This window comes from Salminus brasiliensis, chromosome 20 (assembly GCF_030463535.1).
Source record: "Salminus brasiliensis chromosome 20, fSalBra1.hap2, whole genome shotgun sequence".
Lineage (NCBI taxonomy): Eukaryota > Metazoa > Chordata > Actinopteri > Characiformes > Bryconidae > Salminus > Salminus brasiliensis.
Window position 1 is genome coordinate 21,413,415 of NC_132897.1, and position 26,256 is coordinate 21,439,670.

The 26,256-nt window shown below is 43.1% G+C and overlaps 1 protein-coding gene across 1 annotated transcript; it reads right to left on the minus strand.

Annotated features, from left to right (window-relative positions):
- Positions 1 to 4,295: 4,295 nt before the first annotated feature.
- tmem161b (transmembrane protein 161B) lies at positions 4,296 to 25,980 on the minus strand. The gene is made up of 12 exons (XM_072664899.1): positions 25,791 to 25,980; positions 17,620 to 17,723; positions 16,887 to 16,973; positions 14,550 to 14,647; positions 14,288 to 14,444; positions 11,760 to 11,911; positions 10,212 to 10,272; positions 9,955 to 10,095; positions 8,985 to 9,098; positions 7,366 to 7,540; positions 5,966 to 6,062; positions 4,296 to 5,848 (listed from the first exon to the last, which is right to left on the minus strand). The coding sequence occupies exons 1-12, from the start codon at positions 25,791 to 25,793 to the stop codon at positions 5,583 to 5,585; spliced, it is 1,455 nt and encodes a 484-aa protein (XP_072521000.1). The 5' UTR covers positions 25,794 to 25,980; the 3' UTR covers positions 4,296 to 5,582.
- Positions 25,981 to 26,256: the final 276 nt, after the last annotated feature.

Here is a 26,256-nt window from a genome sequence, read left to right on the forward strand (position 1 = left end):
TGACCGTCTATCTGTCTGTCTATCTGTCTATCTATTAGAGCTACACCGTATGGACACAATAATGAAGGCAGAGTAAGTGTGGGAACTGAAGCAGCTCTTTCAAGGAGCAGTGACTAAGGGTTTATTTCTTCTAGTTAGACACACATTGTGGCAGTAATGTATGCACGAGGAATACATCCTGAGCTCTTTCTAATTCTAATATTCTCTCTCCCGCTCTCCCTCTCCCGCTCTCTCTCTCTCCTGAGATAATGCCATAATTTACAGCCGCGTATTGTGCAAGATAAATGATGGCGGCTTTTCATAGCTAATGGGCATTTCCCTTTAACAAATAATAGGCCCTATTCTAACTGGGGGTGTGTGTGTGGGGGGGGGATTGCCATCAAGGGGTATCTCTCACCTTGACTTCTTATTTTCCCTCTAATGGACATAAAGAGATTTTTCCTCCTTTGTAGACGAAATACATTGACACTGATCGAGAAGTGGCTCAATTTTGTGGATCTGCTCGTGCTGATGTATCTTTTTGGAACAATAAAAATTTCTACCTTTCTTTTTTAATACATGGAGTGAGGAATCGTTCCTGTCGTCTTAAGTATCCTGTGATATTATGCAATTTGATTTTGAGGGAAGCCATATATTCTTGGCACAGTTTCTCTTAGCCCGATCTCTCTCTCACACACACACATACACACACACACAGTCTCTAGCAGTAGTGCTGGAATCTCAGCGTCCCTCGAGGGTTCCAATTGACTGGCTACTGACCCTTGCTGCCCTCGGACTGCTGGCCACGGCTTAAATGAGAGGCTCGAGGGACACATCAAAGGCCACCGAAGGTTAAATAAGCAGAGGAGGCTAGTAAGCTACTGACCAAAGACGCCGCTGATTATGGATGGTGCTTATAACACCTTTACATACTGGCCTAGTGGTGATGGCTCATTTTTTTCTCCCACCTAGAATCAATACTGAAGATGGACATTATATATATATTTGCCATTTTTAATTTCAGGTAAAATTCAGGTCTAACTTCAGTTCTCCATCGCAACATGCATGTCCACAGGTGAAGTTCATTCTCAATTTAGCTATTTTATTTCTTTCTGTGTTTATACTACTTATTAAAGCCGTCCTCAAGATGGTAACTGCTCAATCTGTCACGTTTAAATAATCATTTTATTTACAATTTAATTTATGTAGGACTTTTAAGTATGTGCTGGAATGTCTGTGTCAAAATCCTAAACTGCTTTTCTCTGTGGTCTGGAAAATAAAATAAAAAAAGAAGAAGAAGGGCTTGAAGATGCTTTTGTGACCATGCTACATGCTTTTAGATCACAAGGGGGCAGTCAACTCTGTTCAAAACCCAAACCCATTTTTAAACACAGCCCATTGCTGCTGGAAAATCCTTATTTTTCGCTTTCATCAAAGCACCACAACTGACCCCCTTAATGTGGTAATTAATCCCACTTCCCCAAATAAATGTACACATGTACTGTAGGTTTATCAGTTCACCGAGCAATGATGTGTTCTATATTACCGTCAATCAAATCCAAACGCTCCCTCTGACGAAGACCACCCTCCTGCCAAACCAAGCCGTAAGGGTTCCTGATGTACTTCAAGTGTCCTTTCTGCTCTCATTCAGTTGAGGACAAAGAAGTTCGGGTCAGCCATTATTGCAACTTTCCAGTATTTATTTCCCCTCTCTCAACCCAAAATGGCACAATCACAGAATCCTCATTATCTGGCGGTAGACGACGTCTGAGTGATTAAAAAGATACCTTCCCCAAAGCTCATCTCCGACTGGAGTGCTTGAGAACGACGATCCACCTGAAAAGGCCGCAGGGTGGGCCTCAGTGAGGACGGCCCGCGTGAATGGAGCCCTCTTACGAGAAGAAAAGAGCCACTCCGACTGTTTGTTTTGGAATCTGTCTCATTGATCCGAGGGCCAGGGCGAAAAGGACAGGCCTGTTGTTTGCTTCTTCTGGACAATGGCACTCGGGCCTACCTTGCTCCAGCCCCGGCCACCGGAATGCTTTTCACTCTGTGGGAGTCGGCCCACCTCTTAGTGCGTACAGTATGTCCTTATTCTAGGTACCACCTGGTTTTTCAAGAGCCAGTTTTGAGAACATGTAGACAACCTAAATTGCTGAATTAACTTTCATACAGATATGGAATGCAAACTTTAGTAAATGGGGAACATGATACATACATACAGATATTTGATCTTCATTCCAACACTGAGGGATGGAGGTGATAAAACTCAAATTAAACCATTAATAAAATGAATAGAAATGCATTTTTTTGTGAGAATAAAAGGACACACATTAATTAATATCAAGTGCAGCTGCAGATGATTATAATGTGATTAGAGATGATTCTGGAGGAGCCGGTCTTATTTAAACCTCAGACATTTAGACCCCGTTTACACCTGGTCACTTCATCTGACTAGTATCTGGATCGTATCCTGACAAGATTGCAGCCATATGCATTTACACATGGTAGTCAAACGTGTCTCTGGTTAGTCAGACTGGAATATGCTAATTTGCTCATTGCACAGCAATTATTACTGGCATTCCAGCTGTACTGGGAGGGGTTTCGGTTGTCAAAGGCATCTTGGAAAGATTGATGCATTTCACTGCTAACACGTGTGGCTCGAATGTGTGGCTCAGACCACATCCGCACACTTGCATTTTTACAGGGTTTGACCTTATTCAGATAGAATCCCGATCCTTAAGATGCATGAAGTGACCAGGTGTAAGCAAGATCCTACTTCAACAAGCTTGCTCTTGCTTGTTGAAGCGAGTGGCACCACCATGGCGAGATCGAAAGAGCTCTCTGAGGCCTTCTGGAAAGAGGATTTTAAAAAAGAAACTCTGAACAATTAGAAATCAGACGCTCTCCTGTCCTCCAAATAATACACTGCAAGTCTACAGTGCATTATTTTCCTAAGGAGGAAAGGCTTACTGACAAAATAAATAGATAAATAATAATAAAAAAAAGAAGCATGAATGCAATTTCTAGAATTACAGCACATAAAATATTGCAATATTGCAATGCACTGTAAATACGAACTCTCCCAAATTTAAATAAAAAGAACAGAAAAAAAAGAAAGACACCGTTTCCCATAACATTCATTTATTAAACACAAACTAACCAAAAAAATAATAAATAAAACAGAAGTATAGCAGTATTTAAAAACACACTTAAGACAAACGAGGCCATTCAGGCCAATGGATTTTAAAAAGTGTCCCAGCTACTTCTCCACTGGAACTCAACGGAGATTAGGGGAAATGAAACATAGAACAATTGAACATTTTACAAATGATTTGTCAAATTTTGTCTCAAGAAATTCAAAAAGGGTCAATTCCGAACCCTAAGATTATACGTTATTTGGCATAAGGGTTAGAAATGTTTTAAAGACACATGTAGCCAAGATGCTCGAAATAAAAGGGAGGTATTTAGTATGATTAACAGGTTTCCTTCAATCTTGGTCGCTCTTCATCTGCTTGCTAGGAATTAGCGAGGGCTAAGAAAAGAAAAGAGAAGAAACGGCAAAACTTGACAAGTCAGAATTTTCTTGCCTGCGAACAGTAAAGAACCTGCAGGGTTACTGGTGACCCGAGATGGTCTCATGACACTGGAATACAACTGAAGGCTTCACTAAAAACTGTGCAAAGTAGGATTTTTCGGATTGAATAGGACTCTGAACCTCATTGTTACCATCCTGCTTCATAGTAAAAAGCACTGGTAATAACGGACAGCCTTGCGAATTTGCCAGATCATCAGCATGCAGTCATGTGTAAATCAGAATAACCCATGAATGAATCGATGTAAATCAACGATGAACCGTATGTCAAAAAAAATACTACATTTGAAAACATCAGGCAGGATTGATACATTCATATTGTGCACGCTCTCCAGATGTTTGTAGTGGAGAGAATGAGGAGCCGATGAAGACTCTTTTTTTTTTTCTTTTCTTTTTTTTTTTACAACTACAAAAAAAAAAAAAAAAAAAAAAAAAACTTTTGATACAAATAAAAACAAAGAAATTAGGACACATTTGCGGATCTAACCGATATGCTTTTTATGTGTGTGCTGCTTTGCTGCTTGTATGAGCTGTAGTGCAAAACCCATGCTTATTTTTTTTTCTTGTTTTTGAACAGACCCGATGCTTCATTAAATTCAGTACGCTTCAGCTTCACGCACCGCTATACGGAGGTACACCAAACGCATTAAACTCTTTGTGAAGAAGCCATGAGTTCACCCCCCACCACCACCACCACCACCACCACCACCCCGCCCCTCCACCTCTCACCACTGCTTGTACAATGAAGAGTACATCTGAGTGTTAACACTTAGAATTCACAGCAGGCCATATGGTGCGATCGCTGAGAATGGACACAAGCAGATGTTACACTCACAACAGATTAGGGGTTACAAGCGTACTTGGCACCTTAATATAAAAAGCTAAACGGAAATCAATCCGAATACTAGATCCGTGACAGCAAATCAATAGGGGCGACACGGGAACATGTGGAGCGCGCTCGCGGGCTCCCGTTTGATCACGCTGGACCCTGGATTCAAAGCGAAATGTTTGACCAGTTAAACGATAAAGGAGGGGCCAGAGAAGAGCGGCGGAGGCCAGTGCTTTTTAGATCGTTTTCCCCAAGATCGCTCCTTTCTTGTTCAAAATGCCCTTTTTAGATGTATGCCCGCCAGCAGCAGGGGTCAGCTGCAGCCCGCAGGCATTGATGTCTTTATACTAACACACTCGCTCGTTCGTTCGCTCGTCCGTCCGTCCATGGACACACATACACATACGCTCGCTCGCATACAGTTAAATTAGCTCAGTCTTCTACTGCTACACATGACTCTTCATACAGGGAGGCCTGTTAAGCACTTGCCCCCCTCCATGCAGACCAAACAAACGGAAAAACACACATTTAATTAGTACAAACCCCTCCTTTCGCCCCTCACTGTAATACACCGCAGCACTCCTTCCGCTTTAACACTAGAGGGTTAGCTTCCCCTCCTACAGCATAGTCGAGTTCCTACTTCAGAGGAGGCAAATGTAAAAACTGACTTTAAAATTCACATATTAAAAAAAAAAAAAGCCTCTTTTTTTTGCCCGTCATTCATCCATCCATTCATCTCAGAAGAAAAAAAAATACAGCATCTCAAATAATCATTAGCAACTGCACATCAAAAGTTCCCTCAGTGTGTAAAGAAATCAGAAAGTGGGAAAAATAATAATAATAATAATAATAAAAAAATCCCTCCGCTTTCTCAAGGATGCCATTCCTTATGCCCTTCCTGACTAGAAGGCCACTCACAATTAGCGTCATCACGTATTATTATTACTACTGTTGTTATTGTTTGTTACGACTGACCGACCTTCAACTTGACCTTGAGCTTTAAAAAAAAGGACGACAAAGTCCATGGAGGAAGCCCGTAAAGAGAGGAACTCTGATATGGTCGTGAGACAGAAAGAGATGTGGGATGGAGTTCCTGGGCCTTGAGCTGTGCAGTCCTATCTGCTTTAGCACTGGCCTTCGTGGTTGCCTCCGAGGCACCCCGCACCTCGCTTACTACCACTACGCAGCCATCAGGTACTGGTGGTAAAAGAGGCCGAAGAGGGACGTAGAGAACAGGCAGGCAGCAATCCACCAGGTGAGAAAGGAGAGGAGGCCTCGGAAAAGCAAAGGGGTGAAAACGGTCCTCAGCCCCCCCAAAGCCACTGACAGTTGAGCTACCGCTTGCGTGGCTTGCGTCTCTCCTTGCCCCACCATGGCAGCTTGAGAGTCCTCGTTTATGACGCAAGGTGAACTTTCTTCGAGGTAAATGCCCCAGGAATGTCCACCTGAACGGGAAAAGCACAGTTCAAGCCAAAATCAGAAAACCTGAGGTTTGTGGAAGCAAACAGCAGCCCCTTCACCTTCAACATTGAAGGTGCTACAGAAGAGCGTGATATCCTCACCTAACGTTTTTAGCAGCAAAGTCGTATGCAGCAGCATCACCAGGGGTGCCACATACTGAAGAGCGATCACACATAGGTAGTAAAAGACACGAGCGACCTGGGCAGAAAAAGAGAGGGGGGGGGCAGAAACATATTTGCAGTTAAAAACAGCTCATTTACACAAATCCACTTCAAAAACAAGCTACTTCTAGGCAAGAGGAGCTCATCAAACAGACTTATGGAGAACGTTCAGTGGGAGCTTAACTATGGAGAAGGGACCGAAGACGCATAAATTCCGCGGCTGGCTGTAAGACCGGACGCCGCCGCAGCCATTTGTGAACTTCACTTATGGCTTGGCACATCAAACAGGCTCTTTTCCTTAGCTCAAGCTTTGGAGTGCTGGGGGTTTTGATCTCGACCGAGGCTCCGCTAAGCCCAAATAGTGGGCTCATTTTTGGAGCTCCGAGGGCAACAATGCCACCCTGTCCTTTTTCATACCGACACATTTGCGCCATTGAAGGATGCCGCCATGCTAATGTAGCATTCTGGGGTGAACGGTGGACGTATCCGGAAACATCCATATACCTGTATACGGTGGGGGCTCATCTCATGCTCATCTTCCCAGTCAACACAGTACCAAAGAATTTTGGAAACTGCCACATCAGGGGAAATGTGATGATTACTTTGGAATTATACATAAAACAGTCTCATTGAGGCAAACGGGCCTCATGGAAGAACCTGGACCACAGAAGATCTTGTTATGTACAGTGAGTGCTTCTCAAACTGCAAAACAACAAAGTTCCCAGTGCTGATTTCATTACAATAACCCCTCTTTTGACTCTAATATGTCTGAATTATAAAGGCCCTCTGCTAGAAAAAGAACCTAGGGCATCGGGCCTGACATGGCATTTGGAGTGCTTCAAATATACTAATATAGCATGCGCTCTTTTGCAACAGGTTTGCAACAGGTTACATTCATCATGCTTCTGCACTGTAAAAAACTGAAGTCAGGCCACCTTAAATGAATAAAGTAACTGATTTCAGAGCATTTTTTTTAGTTACCTTAACTTAATTCACATTTATTAGTCTTCAGATCCCAGTCCCAGTTTGGTCAATAATACACATTAAGTCCAGCCTCAAAAACATTAGTAAATGAGCTGCAGCTGAATTTGCTTAAATATTTTGTTATTTGGTAGATTTTTAGTCTGTGTTCCTCCTCTCCAATTTCTTCTTAACAAAAAAGGCTCTGCATTTAGTTAGTTTATCATTGTAACTACTCTCGCATAAGGCCCACTGTGTTCCAGTGCACACAATGCCCCAAGTTTACTTTGCATCATTTAACATGATCTCTGCAGCCTGATTTCCCAACAAAAAGCAAGACACTCCACACAGAAAAGAAAAGGGTTTGTCAATCCACTGACCATTTTCTGCAGCTCCACTGTGCTGATGCGCCCCGCCTCCTTCTTCATCTGCTCCACGCCCTTCTTGGCCAGGTTAAGGTAGGCCTGCAGGTGGTGGCGCATCATGGCTAGCCTCAGCGCACACAGCAGCAGGATGGCCCACAGACGCAGTGTGTCATACGTCTTTTCTGACATTCTAGGCATTGTAACAGGATTTAATTAACGCCTGTTCACCTAAATCTAGCATTGCACTATACTTTAACTTGACTGATGATGTGTGCAGCAGAAGACCAGTGTATTTTGTGAGGAAATAATCAAATATAGGGTTTCCTGGTATATGAAGAACTACTACCAGGCACAGAACCATTCAAGCATTTATACGGTTCGTTAAGGTGTCATAGTTCTACACTATATGCACAAACGTATTGGGACACTACACGTTATTGGGACACAACCCATTCATGCCTATGGATTTAGAATATGGAGTTGGTTCCCTTCTGCAGCTTTAACAGCAAGTCTAGAGCTCTGCAGTTATTGAGTCAGCAGAGCGTTCAAGCTTTTTATGCACTACACGCCTCAGTATTTGGTGACCCTGTTTGTAACTTTACATGGTCTGAGACTTGGTGGCTGCGTTGCAGTGGTTTCTAAATGCTTCCACTTCAATAATACCACTCACAGTTGATGGTGGAAAATGTAGGAGGGAGGAAATTTCAAGAACTGACATGGTGCAGAAGTGGCATCCTAATACATACAGTACCACGCTGGAGTTCAGTGAGCTCTTTAGAACCACCCATTCTTTCACTAATGTGCGGAAAGGCAGACTGCATGGCTAGGTGATTGCTTTTCATATAATGGGGCTGAATAAAACACCTGCTTTTAATGAATAAGAGATGTGTCCCTATACTTTTGTCCATATAATTCCACTGCCTAGAATACTAACCCCTGAAGAAAAACCTTTTAAAGAGTCTAGGCATGTCTTTCTAGACAGCATTCTTCAAGGGGAAACTTCTCAGACACTCTTCAGTATTATTTTAGACAAGGTGAGCAGCGTCAATGGGCTTTTCAGTGCTATACACTGGCAGTCAATAAGGACTGCTCAAATGTTTGTCATGATCACTGATGCACAAAAGAATGAAATAATGTCCTCCTCTGACCCTGATCATCACTTTGTCATGTTTTCACAACCTTGAATGGCCCCAACGAACTGCTGCCCTTCTTCACTGTTGCCCACACCTCCTACAGTGGTAGTTTTTTTATTCCACACATTTCCCGCAATTCCCACAAGTTCTCCAATAAGCAATGTTCAAGTCTACTGAATGTGTCGGCTATGACATCGCCTCAACCACCTGAACCAGCAAGTGTCCCAATACTCAATTTGAGCAATACGTTTTGACTGCAAATGTATGTGTGTGAGTTCTTCACAAACATATGTATAACTGTAGCCAAATATTGCTATTTTATCACATTAATATCAGTAACTAAAAACGCTCATTTTCACTGTTCTAGTTGTTTTCAAGAAAAGCTTCAAGCTGCGCAGATCAATTGTCCAGAATGGAATTTGTGGTTTCCTCTTATATGTTCCCTCAAATGAGGTCACAACTCTACACAGCGGTAGGTCCTGAAGTGTCAAAGCTACTTACAAAGGCACACTTTCTTTCCCCAGGGTGGGATTCATTATGTAATCCTTGGTTATGGGCTTCACCCACAGCAGTACCATTATAAGAGGGGCCAAGAAGTTGATATGCAGCAAAGTCCTGCAAAATCACCAGAAAAGAATAAAAGAGAAACTTCAAACATATACACACACACACACACCCCTTTAAAACACATGTTCTCAAGTAGGGCCTGTCAACAGCTTTGGAGCACTTCTATCATAAAAGCAGTCTCTAGTGAGGAAGAGCCAGCGAGTGGCTCAAGCTCAGGCTTAGGCCAAGAAGGGTGGTAGAGACGGTGGATTTGAAGAGGACAAGGGATAGGTTGGGGGTAATCCAGGCTAGAGAAAGGGGTAACTATAAGCTGCAGAGTGAAATGGGAGCAGGTCTACAGAGCTGGCCACACTGAAATGGATTAGCTTGGTGTAGTGTGCAGCTCCTGACCTCTCATCAGCACCCACACTCCCATGACACACGCCCCAGTCACTGACGCAGGCTGAAATGGAGACTAGGTCCATCTGTAATAATACTCATATGCTGACTATTTGAGGAGAAGGAGGGGGGAGGGGGTCATGAGCTGTTGCTCTGTGGAGAATTATGTGCAGATGCTAATGCGGTTACAGTGACCAGGTCGTTTTCGCCGCCATAAGATGAGAAGGTTGGACAAACGGATCAAACAGTGGACAGGAAAATGGAATCTGGTGGAGCTAGGGCATAAAAGTACTTTGCGGTATAGTAGGAGAACCACGGAATATGGACAAAACACCACCATTTTTGCAAATATGTATGTATTACACATTCTAATTATGATTAAAATGGCCTTTGCAAAACATTAATTTAGACAATCAAAAAAGGGTTCTAAATAAGCTCTATTATCTTTACTATGACTTTTTATCTAATTGAACACATTGTATAGCATAACAGTGGACTTTGTAGGATGAATTCTGAAGGCACTCACTGTGTGACTTTGCCAGTGTTGAGTGTGAGGGCATCAAGATGCATCTGGGCCAATCGCAGACCTGGGAAGGTGAGGAATGCTCCAATCAGAGAGCAGAGCAGAGCCAGAATCAGCTTAAAGGTCAGTTTGGATATAGGGCCCCTGGAGAGAAACAGACAGAAAGCAAAGCCTGTTCACAGCAGGATTACACACAGACACAGACACACACACATACACACTTTAATCCTGACACACATACACATAAAGACTTTACTCACTGGGACTCAAGGCCTTGATTCTCCAGAAACTGCACGGCACTTTCAGAGAAATTAGCAAAACCTGCAAACAAAGAGTAATTCAGAATTCTGCCCAAACTGGCAATGGAGTGTTTCCCACTTATGTGCCTGAAGGTCTTAGTCAGGAACTCTAAAATATGCATGATACGACCCGGTCTGGGAACCATTCTGTAAAGTTGTAATTTGGCAAAGCAGATGTTTAATCCAGATTCTGATGGTTTCACGGTATATCCCAGTCAATATGTGTTTCTTTATTTATTTAGATGGCATGGCTGGGATATTATACAGGTTTATGACATATTCTATTATCAGGTGCACATTGAATTTTAAAGGAAAAACCTTTAAATTTCATCACACAAAAAAAGGCTTTAAGCACAAAATGACTGTATAAATGAATGAGCATGGTGGAAAGTTACAGAGTGCCATTTTTATTCATTTTTATGTAGGCTATTAAAATGTCATAATTTACAATTCCCTAGTTTCTCATTGTTGTGGGTAGTATGGGCAAAAACCCATAGCTTATTTAAACCGGACTAATGAATTGACTGGATTTCTTAACAGAAGCGGATTTTAAAACATTTAGGAACCTACATCGAAGTTTTCTTTCTAATTAAGCTAACCTGGCTCCTAAGGGCCGCCAGTGTAAACGTACAAAGTTTGTCTTGTGAATATCTTTCCAAAGCCTAATAAATGTCTGCTGTATTTCACCTGTATTTGATCTCTTCTTGATGTGGAATGGGTGGCCTACGTCAGCAAAACCCTGACCAATTACTAAAGTCTGAGCCGTGACTGGGCTGAGCTGTTGCTCTGCATGCCCCTGTCGCCACTTATAATCAGTGACAGAGGGCTGTCAGTTATGCATGTTTATTTGAATATGAAGACCAAGCCCAGACTGTTTTCAGGGAGGTCTGATGGGGTGATTTTCTGGCAATTTTTAAGGAGTGTTTTATCATATTTCTGCTTTGCGCTTTCTATTTCTATTTCTACTTCACTAAACACCACAGTATAGTATTACACAAATGTGTTTCCAGGGGCTTTAAATCTGTCATTTGTAGGTTTACAGTGGCTTATTTCACTACAGATACATATTTAAAAACTGAAGAGTACATCAAATATTTAGATTAGAGCCTCTGATTAGGAGCTCGCCTCTAACAATTGTAACTGAGAATTAGTTTATTGTAGTGGTGGATTAATCTCCTCTGTAATCGTGAGTTTTGTAGTGAACAGAGTGTGTGTTGCTAGACTACTGAATTTCAGTCTGTGCTTTTTATGGTGAACAGCAGTATTCCGGCATGTAAGAAATGCAGACCACAGGACACATTTCAAGCGCTATACCAAATTAACCATCATACGGCCCAGCACTACTTGTTGTAAGAGATTTAGATTGAGAGCTGAGAAACCAGATAAACTCAAAACCAAAAACTTAATGGATCCAGACCCAACAGAAACATTTAAAATGGCTCCCAAGGTGAAAGACATCCTGACTTGAAGTCACAGCGTAGCAGCAGGTCAAGCACAAAATGGTCATACCTGTCTCAAGTCCAAACTCCAGGTAGTTCTCCGTAACAATAAGGATGGCCATGGCTTTCACAAAGAAGAAGAAGGCAAAGGTGATGCAGAGAGAGCGCTCCCCACCTTCCTCCAGCTTAAAGTAATGAGCCGTGAGGGAGAAGAGGATCTTTCTGAGGGAAGCGGGTTAAGGAATGCATTTACATGAAGAGCTCATACAGAAACATACAGTGCTGTGCAGGGGTTATAGGGATATGGTGTAAATGCATTTCCTTCAGCAATAAGAGAATGTCTGCATGTAAAACATACCGGGCCCCCAGCTCCAGCGCACCAGCAAACAGACACCACCAGACAATATCGCTTTAAGAGTGATGAGGGGAGAAAGCGCCATCTTCCCACCTGGAGGGAGCACAGCCTATTGTGCTATCTCGGACTCCGGACGCTGATGGCAAAGCAGCAAAGCTCGGTATTCAAACTCTAATGTTCTAATGTTCACAGCCACCTTAAACTTTTGCATAGTACTGTGTGTGTATATATATATATAAGGAATTTTAAAAATGATGCTTCAGGCTCCGGGCCACCAACTCAAGATCATGTGTCCTATTCCTCTATTTCTTGTCCTCCATCTGGGCGATGCGATTTTTCCTTGCTGTGCAATATCTAAATCTGAGATAACCTACCACCGAGAAAGTAAGTGCTAACTGATATGAGGTAATACCTGTTGAATCCTACAAATCCAAAGCTCCACTTGAGGTTCAAAAATTTTTGATCCCACATTAATGTCGGCTCAAAGGGATCTGGGCCCCCTGAGAAGAGTAGCGGCCTTTGATTGGGTCCAGCAGCAGTGCTTTCAGGGAATCTATCTAGTGGGCTACTTTCCATTATTCCAGTCCACTCTGCAGATTTAATATGTCTAATCAGCTCCATCCGACAATGGCTACCAACCCCAAAAAAGCAAGAAGCTTAACTTTTGGCCACCCTATAAGGACAATGCAATAGAAAATCAGTTCCATGAAAACAACAAACCATTTGAAATCAAAGTACCAAAGCTGCACACACCAAGATGAGAAAATCTGAGATGCAAATGAATTCAAGGGAAAGACAAGATAAAGCCTATTATCAGTGGGAAGATGCCCAGATGTGCCTGCTCATAAGGCCAGTGTGCCTGAATCTTCCACAGTTGATTACACTGGTCCAGGGTCAATCATGTGGTTGCATAGTGCAAAAATCACGGAGGACCGCAGAAGGCCATCTAAGGAAATGTCTCGGTGACCATCACTTTGACAAGGTCATTTCTCCATCACATTCTCTCTGGAGCCAGCCCAGGGAAAAAAATGGCTCCTTCCTGACCACGTCCATCCATTTGCACTCACACAGGCCTATCATCATCCTCATCATCTTCATCATCCCACCAGCCGGTCTACCTTTCCACCCCCCCACTCCCTTCTCTCCTTTTTCCCAGGCAAATCAGTCTGGTGGGCCATGAAAATTGGGTGTCCAATCTTCAGTAGCAGGCAGAGTGTGGGTGAGGGGCAATGCATATAGCCAGGGAGAGATTGATCCTCGTGGACTGTGCTGGGGTTAATGTGTGTGATTTAGTGGCCAGCAAGGAAGAAAAGTAGCGGGTAAGAGGCAACAGGTGCTGACTCTGGTGCTTTACATTACATGGTGGCTGAGGCCTGCATTTCACCCCACTACTCTTTGACTGCTAAAAAGGAACTTTCCAACTAAGGAGGTTGTTTTAGACACACACATACTAAAGGCATCACATATTAGCCACTGGAGTAGTACATACTTTTGGTATGGTCTGAAGGCAACTGGACAGCGACCCGTTCTGTTGCTTAGCTCTGAAATTAACAGGAGCTGATTGAACAGGAATTTTACTAGGCCAGATGTTATTACATTGCATGAACGTATCTGTAGCCCTCAAAAAGGGATCTGCCGAAAACTAGCAAAACAGGCAAGTCTTTGGTAAATCTTAGTCCTGGTCTGTCGTGTGAAAATAATGGCAATTAGGTTGATGACAGGAAGAATGAGCAGCAGCACAGTGGTTTGCATTCTTGGCGAATGAATCATGCTAGTAACAATGCTTGAATGCATCAATATGTGTCTTGCATGCAAGCAATGCTGCCAAGGACAATTCTACAATAGCTTACAGCAGAAAATGAAAGTGGCCGTGGTTTCAGCAAGAGAGGATACGTTGTCTTTCCTGAGACCAATAGTAAAATGTTAAGCATCAGTCATATCATTGTCTGCTGATATTGGCTCAATACCGGAACTCCTCCATACAGATATGCCCTCTCTAGCTGCCGCAATGATGTTATTTTCAATTATTTTCTCTTTTTATAGAGTTTTATAGAGATTATAAAGTCTACACTAGGCAGTTACCCCACTCAAAAGCCTTGACTGAGCACTTCGTTGAACCATCTACATACAAGAACCAAACCTCCAGTGAATTATTTGTTGCTCCGAGGGTACATTCAGTCCAAGACTTCTGGATCAAGGACTGCAGAACACATCACACCAAGCATTAACCTTACGAAAGATACATGACGAAGGCCAGCACCAACAGACTCCAGACGACACTGATGTTCATCTCTCCACTAGGCTCAGCCATGCAGAAATACAGCTCGGTGATGAGGTACACTGCTGTCGCTGCCACAGTGAAGTCTACCAGCCACTGAAACTCTGGGAAGTAGTGCAGAGCTAGCAGAAAAGGAAGAGTGATGAGATCTTCAGAGCAGAGAGCGCTGCGAGACGTATAAGAATGACAGGCTTCTAATGAACTGAAGTAGAAGGAAGCGGCTATACCTAACGTGTCCACTTCGGCGATGCATTTCGTTTCCAGCTGAAGGTCGATGTCCTTGGGGATGGTCATCGGCTTGTTTTCTATGTGCCCGTTGTATTTCCTAAAAGCACAAAAATAAATAAACAGAGAAATAAATTCATGCTACATTCCCTTCTAAGTAACTTGAAGCAGCATTTGGTGAAACGTAGGTTGCAGCAATTAGTTCCATGTGATGTAATTTCGTGCAACTTCACTATTGCGCCGGGCGATCTGAACGCAGACTGGTTGTAATCGACATGGGAATTTTATTTCGAAACATATATGACCTCATATTTCCTCGGGTTTTCAACATATTTTCATCACATTTAACTCAGGTCATTCCTCCTGAACGGAGACCCCTACGAGCCAAACTGCCTTCCAGGTTTGTAATGTGGGCCATATCAATAAGTCACAGCTTGACAAAATCCAATTACCGATAGTGAGCCCTATATAGCTTCCCTCTTTTTCATGAAACAGATTCAGGTGGGCTCACATGATGGTGATGTCATTTTTTTCAAGATCACTGATTGGAAACCGAACACCAACCAGCTATATGTAGTAGAAACAATTTCTGTTTAATGCAAGTGACTGGCTGGTGATTTATCAGGGGTGATAGGAAAGGAAATATAACTTTGTTCTTCTCCCCCGACTGGTCTTCCTATGCTTGTCATTAGCAGCATGACCGCTCTTCAATCTTCCTAAGTTCAGCCATATCACTCCTTTACTGCCTTCTCTTCACTGAATTCCTGTGGCTGCTGGCCTCGGATATAACACCCTGACGCTGGCCTACAAAGCCAAAAACGGACCAGCCCCACCTTACCCGATGGGAATGGTCAAAACCAGATCGGCACCAAGGTGGTGGAACGAACATCCCCCACTCCCACTCCCACACCACCTCTTCTAATGAATGCATTCAGCTACTCTAAGGTGCACCCATTGCTGATGTGCAAATGTGCGCGCACACAGCTTACAACTTGTACCACCAATCATGCCTAATGCCAGGTGTGGGCTAGCAGACTATAGAGCCCCCAGCATTGAGCTGTGGAGCAGTGGGACTGCGTTCTTTGAAATGATGGTGCTCCATCCAATACTTTTGGGATGAGTTGGAGGAATTGACTTTTGGGGATGAGTTGGGGATGTGGTTTAGTGAGTAATTATCCAACATCCTGACCTCACTAACACTCTAGTCTGCTCACAGCAATGCTCCAAAAAAGCCTTCCCCAGAGAACAGAGACAGTTACTCCAACAAGCAGCAGAATAAAGATTTTATTTTTTATATCTTTGATTTCAAAAGAAAAATGAATGAGCAGGTGTCCCAATACACTATATGGACACATGTATCATTGGACTCTAGCATATTCACACTAGCCAGAGATGTTTTCTGGACAACTAAGCAGTTCTCTAAGGTAAAAGGAATGGCAGAAAGGAAAAACGTAGGAAAACATGAAATACTCCTCCATCAAGGTGGGAAAAGCCATTATTCACATATTTAGTAACGCTAATTTCAAAGCCCAGAAAAAGAACAAGTCAAATATACAACGTTTGATTGGTGTGCTTGTGGGCTGACTTGCTGAGCCTAGCCTGGACCTTTTTTTTTTTTTTTCCCCTTCTTCCTTTTCAAACTGGCCAAGTCCATACAACGCTCAAATCAAACATATTTCCACCCCATCACTAAGGCTGTTTGCATGAGGAGTGGCTGGTTGTGAGGATGAATGTTGAGGTCTCCTAGGAACAGTAGAGTAGGGAAAGGGGTGGGTGCACAGGCGTTGAGAATCAACAGGGGCCAGTGTTTGAGCCCTGTACCCCACGGCTCTGGGCCAGCTGTTCCACAGAGTCTTCTGGGTTTCCACACAACGGCAGTACAATGGCACTGTAGGAATCGCAGGCTCTGTTCCTTTGATCTGAGGGTACCTGCTTGAGAAAATGTCTCAGGAGCACTCCAACGAGCAGAGAAGGGCTTTTGCATGATGACAGAAGGTGGTCATAACATAACAAGATTGGAGATGAAGGTGGGAGGGGGAGGAGAGTGGGGGAGGGGGGCAGGCAAGGCAGGTGGACACTGTCTCATGTGCTTTTTAAGGGATTATTAGCATACCACTCGTGACTTTCAATGTACATCTTCAAACAGGCAGAAGGAAGATATGAATTAGCCTAGTCGGAACTAGCACTCAGCAAGCAAGTGCTGCCTGCCTGAAACTCAAACCAATACAGGGGAAAACAGCACCATTATTTAGAACCAGCTTGGTGCACATGGACAAAATCTCATATATTCCTATATCACCTGTCTATATGTTGCTAGGCCTTTTGTTGTTTTCAAATACCTGTCCTTCTTGTTCTTCCCTCCTTTCTGGTGCTTTCCAGCCAGGCTCCTTAGCTCCTCTTCCGTGGGATGCTGGTACCAGCGCAGACTGAGATAAAAAGGAAGACGCAATACAAGGAGGGTAAGACGGAGCAACGTTTCTTTTTTTTTTCTTTTTTTTTAAATGAGCTAATCTTACTTGCAGCATTAGAAGACAAACATTCAGCACAACCTCCTCAACTTTGTTTAGAAGCCATCTTGTCACGAGCCCTGAGAGGGCTGTGCTGGTTTCAGCTGGAGCTTTTTTTTTATGTTTATTTATTCATTAATGAAAATTAATTATGGAACTCCCCCGAGCAAGACTTCCAAGTCCTGTGCTTGAGCCAGGGTGAAAAAAATAAAAAGTTTCACAGCCAGAAAACAAGTACTGATGAATTATTGAGTCCGTTCTAAGGAGCTGTTTACTCTAAACACATATGGCGCTAATTAGGGGGAAGCGGGCGTGGCTCGTGGTGGTCCTCTCGGGCTATTCCTCGCTTTTTGATGCTGCTTTTTGGTTTACTGATGAGCCGTAATGATGCATCTATGGTAGGCCCTTAAAACTAACAATAAAAGCGAGGGACTTGCTCAAAGTAGATCCTGCTGATTCCTGAAGAACCTGCCTTTGATATAAAGTGCTGAGATGTGATGTTAGTTAGAGCAATGGAGGGGTCACTCCAGCTACACAACGGGAACCTAAAGCGTTTCCTCATTACCTGCCACTGCAAAGGAGCCATCGTGCGAAGGAGTAGTGAGGGATAATTTTCTGAATCACGCAGGCCATTACCATGGTAACCACCAGCTGCACGCTGATCACACCCTAGGGGGAAAAGGCACATGGTTAGAAAACGAAGAAAAACAAAGTCAAAAATACAGCTTAAAAAAATAGACTAATGATATTCGTCACATATGCATTTATTTAAGATTTCAGCTGAACTGTAAGATCAATCATGCTTCATATTTTAACTGAAAAAAGAAAATACAGCCATGTAAACAGGTGGAAAATTAAAAAAATCAATATATTTTGGAGATTCTAATCCTTAAAAGAGGTCAAATTGCACATTTGCACAAGGTTCTTTGCCATTCCAGACAAAACACATGCTCAGAGATCAGAATAGATCATTAGCCTGTGTTCGTCAGTGCAAAACAAAAATTCCTCTCGCATTTCAGGCATCCAGCTGGGCCAAAAGGAAAGACAGCAATTTGGTTTGGAAAAAACAGTATATAGCGAATATTCTCGACTTCCTCAGTCAAGTACCAAAAACCATAACTGCCATTTCAACCTAGCATCAAACTACTCCAAACTAGTGTGGGAGGACCGCTGCCATTGCTGGGCAATCTTAGCATCCACACCAGTGAGACACAGCCGGTGTCCTGCACTTGATAGAGAGACAGGAACCTGCATTCAAATTACCCCTGATCTCCGCAAATTGCTATGTGCTTGGCTAGCCACTTCAGAAATCACAGGGATTTTATGACAACATGGCTGGTGAGCCACTCTGGTCTGGTGGAGGAGGAAATCATCAATGAAGACACAGGAGTCTGAGTCCATGTGAATGACCAGGGCAGATCTAATGCCCAAAACATGGATGAAGGTTTGGACCTGTTTCTTAGGCCATCTGGCCAGAGCAAACCATGCTGAAAATCAACAACTTCGCAATAACCTTGAGTTGATGACCGATGGCACACAAATACAGAGATCCCTTTATTGCTTCATGGTTCAGAACTGATCACAATAGAAAAGACAGCATTTAATTACAGGATATACAAACAGCTTCAACCAACTAATTGATTACACACGCAAAGATTACAAGGCAACTAGAAAAAAAAAAAGCTGATTTAAAGTCTGGCAAAGATCGCTGGGCTTCATGTCAATGAAACAAACTGTACAGAGGAAAATGGACAAGCTTGCCCAGAAAAGGGTGTCAGAACTACTAAATAATAATTATGTTATCATCAGGGGAAATGGCAGCTATGAGATAGGACACTGTAACACTCACATGTCATTTGTAACTGAATTAGCATCACAATAATAAATGTTTATTGTGACCATTTTGCAGATAATAATAATAATAATAATAATAATAAAATAAAAATGTAGAAAATCTATACATTTTATTAGCACTGCAGAATTTTCTTCTGGAATTCGTCAAACCTAAACAAGGGGGATCAGAACTGGAGTGATTTCTACTCTACATGTCTAAAAACATCTGTGAAAGCTAAATTATACTGCATATGTTAAACATCGTTTACCCACTTTCACTCCCCTATTTTACTTAATTTAATTTTTGATAGTTTTCGTCCACGAACCTTTTTTTCTTGACGAAAACGAGACGATAACTCAATAAAACTACACTAAAGGATTTTTAAATAAATATTACTAAATAATTGACACTTTCGTCAACGAAAAAAAACGAGACGAAAATGCTTGGCAGGGACGACATCCAATCAGAACTGATTTAGTTTTCTGAAAGGCGGGGACACGTTAGGAAAACATCCAATCATCACTACTTCGGCGTACACGGAGAGGCGGGACAAGCAGGGTAGCCATCCAATCAAACGTACACCTGCACAAATTTGATCTAAACCCGGGAAGACCACACCAGCCCGTGAACCGCCGTCACTCATGATGGACTAGCAAAGCTATCTACACAAAATCAGCAGGGAGAAAGAGAAGAGCCGATGTATGGACACGTTTCTCCTTTGATGTCGATGTGTAAACCACGTGGGGCGACTATCTCGGGCATCTGCAAGTAAGTCACCGAGATCTCCATGCAAAGCTGAGGATTTTATTGCCATGCAGGGCCATTAAGTGGTTTTCCCAGTCAGGCGTTTGTGTGGAGAGAAGAGCACCACACCGCGTTGAACATCAGCCCTCCAGCACCACCGTTAGCTAGCTTGCTTTACCGCTGCGGACGCTGGCTCAGGCTGTTCTTAGCCCCAGTCCTGAGGACACCCTGCCTTTGTTGGGTCAGGTGTGTGGGAAGCAGGTGAAACGCTGGTCGGGAACGCCAGGCATGTCCCAGATGGCTCCGTACTGCCTAGAAAATGCCCCAGACTGATTAGGTAGTTTTATTTACAATGAATTAGTTGCACATAATGCCCAACAGAGCAATGTGTGTGTGTGTGTGTGTGTGTGTGTGTGTGTGTGTGTGTGTGTGTGTGTGCGCGCCTCTAGTAAACACTGTGACCTAGAGATGTCTGGTATGTTATGTGTCTGAAATAAAGAGATGAAGTAAAATGAAGGGCTATGCCAGTTATTCATTCCTTCAAACTCATTTGAATTGCTCAATTAAAAATACTTTTTAAAAAGTGAGATTAGTTCATTAAAAATTGTGTAATTGTGTAATGTAATTTAATTAGATCAACAGCACTAAAGCGATAAAATAATGTATGTTGAATCAGTTGCTGTGTGTATGAATAATATTCCATAACGGGTTAAGAAATGTTTAATTTGGTGTCACTTTAATAATGCGAGGCAACATTTTATGCCTCGACTATAACTAACAACAATTTAGATTCAATTTGCTCTGAATTAACACTGTTTTAGCCAACTACCCAACCCACTCTTTAGTGCTCTCCTCCCATCACATGTAATGCTCCAGACACTGCGAGGGTAAGGACTGACACATGCGCAACCAGCCACCGCCTCTTCGTGAGCGGCTGCTGATACGACGTCGCCAGGCAACCAACGTGCTCGGAGGAAAGCGTTGGGTACCCGATACATAGACTAGTGGATGCCCGTGCCTGCCAGCATCAATAGAGAGACAAAGGCCAATTGTGCTCTCAGGGACTCCGGCTGCTGATGGCAGGCAGCATCAGTGTTGCCAACTTCTCAAAAAAGCTATTGGCTGTCCTATTAGTCGTTTCAGGTTTTTTTAAGTGTTGAGGTGAATGAGTGAGACTGTGCAAGTTAAATGCAGTGATTTATTTTCATGTCACTCTATATTTACATCCCACTCTGTAAACGGGGTGGGGTCAGCGATGGCTTTGGGCCCTGCACAGTTCATTTGCGGTGTGGCTCTGCTCTGACTGTGAAACTAAGCACTGTGAGTGTTGTGGGACGGGGCTCACGACAGCTCCAACTGCTGAAGACCGTAACTGAACATGTGTGTTCACCTCAGAGTCATTAGAGGGGTCTGAAAAGTCGCTAAGTTGGCAACACTGGGCAGCATGAATTGGGGTTTAATCCAGTGATTCCTTCCCCACCCTCCCCACTAATTATATGCACTACACTGATTGGCTTGTTTCAGATAAATAACTTTTCAGCACCTGCCACACCACCGTCTAACAACATAAACCCAAAATGCATGCATCACATAAGCCCATGCTTATAAGTGCTTTCCATGAAAGATTCTCAAGTGGTCTAAATAGCCTGACAGTTTTAAATGTCGACACACTGTGGCTTATTTTTAAGAATGTACTCTAAACGATTCTTGAGTGATTGCATAGAAGAACCGCTTTGAGTTTTTTTAAAGACCCATGTTTGTAACAGATGTGAGCGTGTGTAAAAACCCTTTAAATTAGTAAAGAACTTTTACATCAAGTGAAGGTTCTTTAAACCTACAAAAGGTTCTTCATAGTCACACAGCTTCATTGCAAACACAGCAAGCCCCCCCCCCCCATCCCCATCGTACTGCCAAACAGAAGATCTCACTCACTTTTCTGGGCCTTGCACCCATCCCAATAACCTGCCTCACAAACTTCTGAGTCTGCAAAATATATCTGAATTATGGTAGCTCTGCACAGTACCACCGGGGCTGCATTATTATCCACCATGGAATACAGGTCACGCAGAGAAAGGAAATCAGGTCATGAGTGGAAAGGAATGCGTGTGAGAAGGGGACTGTTTCAAGGTGCCTACTTCTCCTTGCCCTACATCGACAGCTTGCTGATGGAGCACAATACTATAGCCTGGTTTTGGTGATGGCTGACAGTGATTCCGTGCAGAAAGAGCCTTTCCTATGCGATTCTGGCGATTTCTGCAGAAATGGGGATTTTTCTTTAAAACCAGAGTACTTCCACAAAGCCGGGTGTTGACTTGGGAAGGCACTGGGAATGCTTGTGCTTCACAGGTCTTCCAGGATCGAGTAGGAAACACACTTCTAAACCAAAAGTTCATAACTAGTCCAGCACCTACGAGATGGTAGTGGCCCCATTTTGAAGCAATTTATTTTTACCCTCCCAAACCCATTAGAACAGTAAGCAGTCAATCAGAAAACACAACGGACACATTTCTATAGCATGAAAATGTGATGTGTCTCTCGGCCCCACGCGCTCTCACTTGAAGTGGGAGGGGTGAGTCTGACCCGTTACTATAAGGGACTCCGAGAAGTCCATAACGGGCTAGTTCCAGAGGGGAAAATTGAAGCAGCATGGGTACACTATCTGCCCTCAGTAGCACTGACCCAAAATACACAGGGGCCAAATGAGGTCTGAGGGGGGCCAGTGCGGATAAGCAGCAGGTCCAAGAGCTCAATCGCCAGGCCCTTCTTCACAAATTAGGCCTGGGCCAGAGGAGATCACCGTGTCTGCAACTGGTGTAAAAAGATAGGTCTGAGTGTGAAAGGTTGGGATCCTTGACATGTTGTCATTGAAGAGTGGTCTTAAGACTCAATTTTTTTAAAGCGACAATAAGTATTACATAACGTACATAACTTAAAGGTGTCTTGCAATGGATTTAGAGAGTACACTGTGTATTCTGTATATAGCTGAAATGACAAAGCCTCTTGACTTGTATTAGTAGTATTATGTAGTATTTTCTCACTAACAAATGCCTTCCAAGCCCCAAAGCTAGCACATGGTAAACCATGGAGGAAAATACTTAAAGCCTCATGACCATAACTTTCCCTCTGCCAGTGTCTCCAGAATGGGAGCAAGCAAAAAGCTAAAGCTGGGAAAGCAAGTAGGTATCTGTGCTAGACTAAAAGCTAACACTATGCGACTGGCTTTTGGCCATCTATGCTCTCCTACATTTGCTCCCTCAAACCCAAACTGGACTGCCTCAGGCCTGACCTAACAATACATCAGCTAACCTGCTTTAATCTCTTTAGCTAGGTAAATGCACGCCATGCCAAAGGGAACCAGAGAGGACAGCAACACTAACTGGTAAGACCTACAGTGTTAAAGGCTAGGCTATGCAATGCGGCTCCCGTGAGCAGCCACACTGACGTAAACCAGACAATAAATGCAGAGCTCCAAAATCTGCTAATCAAGTACTCTCCCATACTCAGTACAGTGATTTATACTCGAAATCTGCTGCACTTTATTTGCTTAAACAGCACAAATTACACTCTGTAATGAAATGTGTTTTTTAAGCACCGAAGATATCCTTGATATGCTCACTTGTATTGCAATAACAAATTCTCGATTTTAATAAAATATCAATATATTGGCCACTAGTCAACACATGCTATTTTAATGTGGGTCGGTGACGTTCGAAACCACATTAAAACTATGTAAGGTATCTTTTCTACTTCCTAGCATTTCTTTATTATAAGCTTTATTTGCAGTATTCATTTTCCTATTGTTTCTGCATATAAAGGCACAAAAGCTTGTTGATGCACCTTATTAGCAAGCCCTTCATGAATTGAGTCAGGTGCAAACACTGAACTGTTAAGCCCTCCCAAGTCTGTCAACCATGAGGACCCTGACTGTTTACTGCAACACACTGCAGCCCCCATATGTAAACAGTTAACTGCTCTTCCGACCAGGTGGAGGTAAGGAATTCAGGCAGAATGCTAATGCTGTGTTTTCCCAATCGCTGTTCCAGAGTAAATCAATTTAGTACTTTTACATTAGAGACACTTGGTGTGTGTAAACAACAAATTGCTGAAAAATGAGCAGCATTTTCCACAAACACAGATATCATCCCCACCAGTGTTCCAGACCTGGTACGTTTTGCTGTATGTAGGCCTACATTTTCCCACCGCATGGCACTGGTTTTCTACGAGATGTCCAAATATTAATGTTGCTACCAGCAAGCTCATACCTCTATGCACTAAGCTGACATTATGTGATCTCCAGGTAGGGCTGGGCGATGTGGTAAATATACTACGTCTCGATATTTTCATTATATTTATGATGATAATCTAATAAACTACTATTCAGATACTCTCTCATACTGAATACAGTGCTGTTATATTATTTATTTTTTGCGCTGCCAATTGTGTCATCCAATTAAACCAGTCTGATTACACTGGTTGTAATAAAACTTGCAGTGAATCAGTGTGCTTTAAGTCCTAATGTAATTCATGTTTCATGATAACAAAATTGATCACCATACGATAAAATATCATCATATTATCCAGCCTAATCGCCAACCCAACCTACACTCACATTCAGGCCCCATCACTTCAACAGGCTAGAGTGCAAGCTAGCTAGTTTGCATCTTTGTGGTGTACAAGGAGCACCATTTATATCTGAACTGCTAAACAATCTTATAATGCAGAGAAATAGCAATGAGGTTGGTGTGGCGCAACCGATAACATCACTACCTGCCAGTAAGCTACCACACCATGTGGGGGACTGGGGTTCGAATCCCGGTCTGGGTGTCTGAGACTCACCGGTACATTATCCCACCTCTGTAATACGAGTAACCTGGATAAGCGAATCAGCTAAATACCATAAATATAATGTGATAAGTGGGCTGAAGTGAGCCTATATAAAGGGCACTGTCTGTCCGAACAGCAAGTCATTATGTTTCATAGGCCAGCAATCATCTAAATGTGTTATGGCGTATATCGTGGGGACAATGACGCCAGTGTTGCACAAGAAATCACAGAAAACACCTTCTCCTCCTCGGTTTACGATACGCTGGATATAAGAGTCTACTGTGAGTATGTCTAAACCACCATCCACAATTGGGGAAACTGAGGAAACTGTCCAAAAACTGACACATCTAACTGGTGGTTTGATTTGGACGTAGGAGTGAGTACAAAACTAACGGTCGGACCTGATTAAGAAGATAAGGTTTTCCAGGTTTGCATTACACACAATCTCAAATAACTGATCTAGGCCCCAACATACGCTCGCTATCTTAAAACACAGTGCAGACCCAGTGTACACACGCTGGAGGGCACCTTGAGGTCAAAAGCAGCCGTTCAGGTGCTACCCACACCTCCACCTGATGATGAACCAATGTCATGCACAGGTGAGGCAGGTAGAAATGGAGAGCATTTCCAGAGCTTTCAAAACATAACATAAATAAAGCTGAGGCAAAAAAGACAGTGGTTAAGATTTAATCATCAATGCAGAAAATCTTAATGAAGTCTATCTGGATTACAGAATGATAGACAGCGAAGAAAGTCACCTGTACAGCATCTGCCTCTTACTCCAAATGTAGTCAAATGAATGAGCAGATGTTTATCTAGCTAATGCTACTGCCTTTAAAGGTGAAGCCTGCTTCTCTACAGCAACACTGCTGTCAAAGACTACACTACACATACACGTAGACATCCATTATTTTAGCCACATTAGCCTCTTAGCATCAGTGCAAAACCAAAGAAGCAAAGCTCAACACTACACATCGCTCAGCTACTCGACTACATTTGGCTTAAGCAGCAAGTTCTGTCCATCTCCAGTTCTGTAGGCAGTTTCTTTAAGCAGCAGGCGACGAGGAGAGAACGAGAAAGCTCAAGAGACACATTAGCTGAGGCTAGCCAGCCTGCCAAGTGATGGAGAAGATGCATGGAGACAGCACTGCCATCGTCATCCTCGTCCTCATCTTCATCTTCACGACCGTGTTCGTAAACGGTCAGGAACTGACACACACACACACACACACACAGGACACAGCAACTGCTTCTGCGGAAGATCTGAAGACCGTGCAGGTTAATGGGTTCTAGATATCAGTGGATGTTAGCTAGCGTTAGCCGCCTGCACTCACCATGTCTCTGCTGCGGATTCAGCGCCGACGGTCACTCTAAACACCCCGGGTCGGTACGGCAGCAGCGCGGAGCACATATGCCTGCTTTACGCTGGTGTTATTTGAGAGCAAAGGGTCAATAGGCCAGTGTAAACCCACACGAACTGCCCACTTCACATCCCTGTGTCCACCCTGATCCCCCCCTCTCAGTGTTTTCAACTGCAGTAGAGGTCACGCTGGGATTCCTCGCACTTAGCCTCCAACGGAAACGCCTGTAATACAGAAAACGTCAGGATTGACCCTTTTCCCCCCCTCAATATGCTCCATGTAATGTAGGTTTATTTTATGCAGAATTCTGTATTATAACATAAGCAGAAAAAATGACTGTCTATTTATGCTGGTTTTGGTTCTATAACGCTGCGCACAGGCAAATCCTTCGACCCCTGTTCTTCCTCCGAAGGACCCACGAGCAGCAGCAGGTTTAAAA

Bases quoted from the DNA above. Each gene is read 5' to 3' on its own strand.
- tmem161b (XM_072664899.1), bottom strand. The intron at 11,912-14,287 runs GTATCTTTCGTA...CGCTTCCCTCAG, and splicing joins TTGGTGCTGGCCTTCGTCAT to AAAGATCCTCTTCTCCCTCA. The intron at 5,849-5,965 runs GTGAGGATATCA...TTTCCCGTTCAG, and splicing joins TTTGCTGCTAAAAACGTTAG to GTGGACATTCCTGGGGCATT.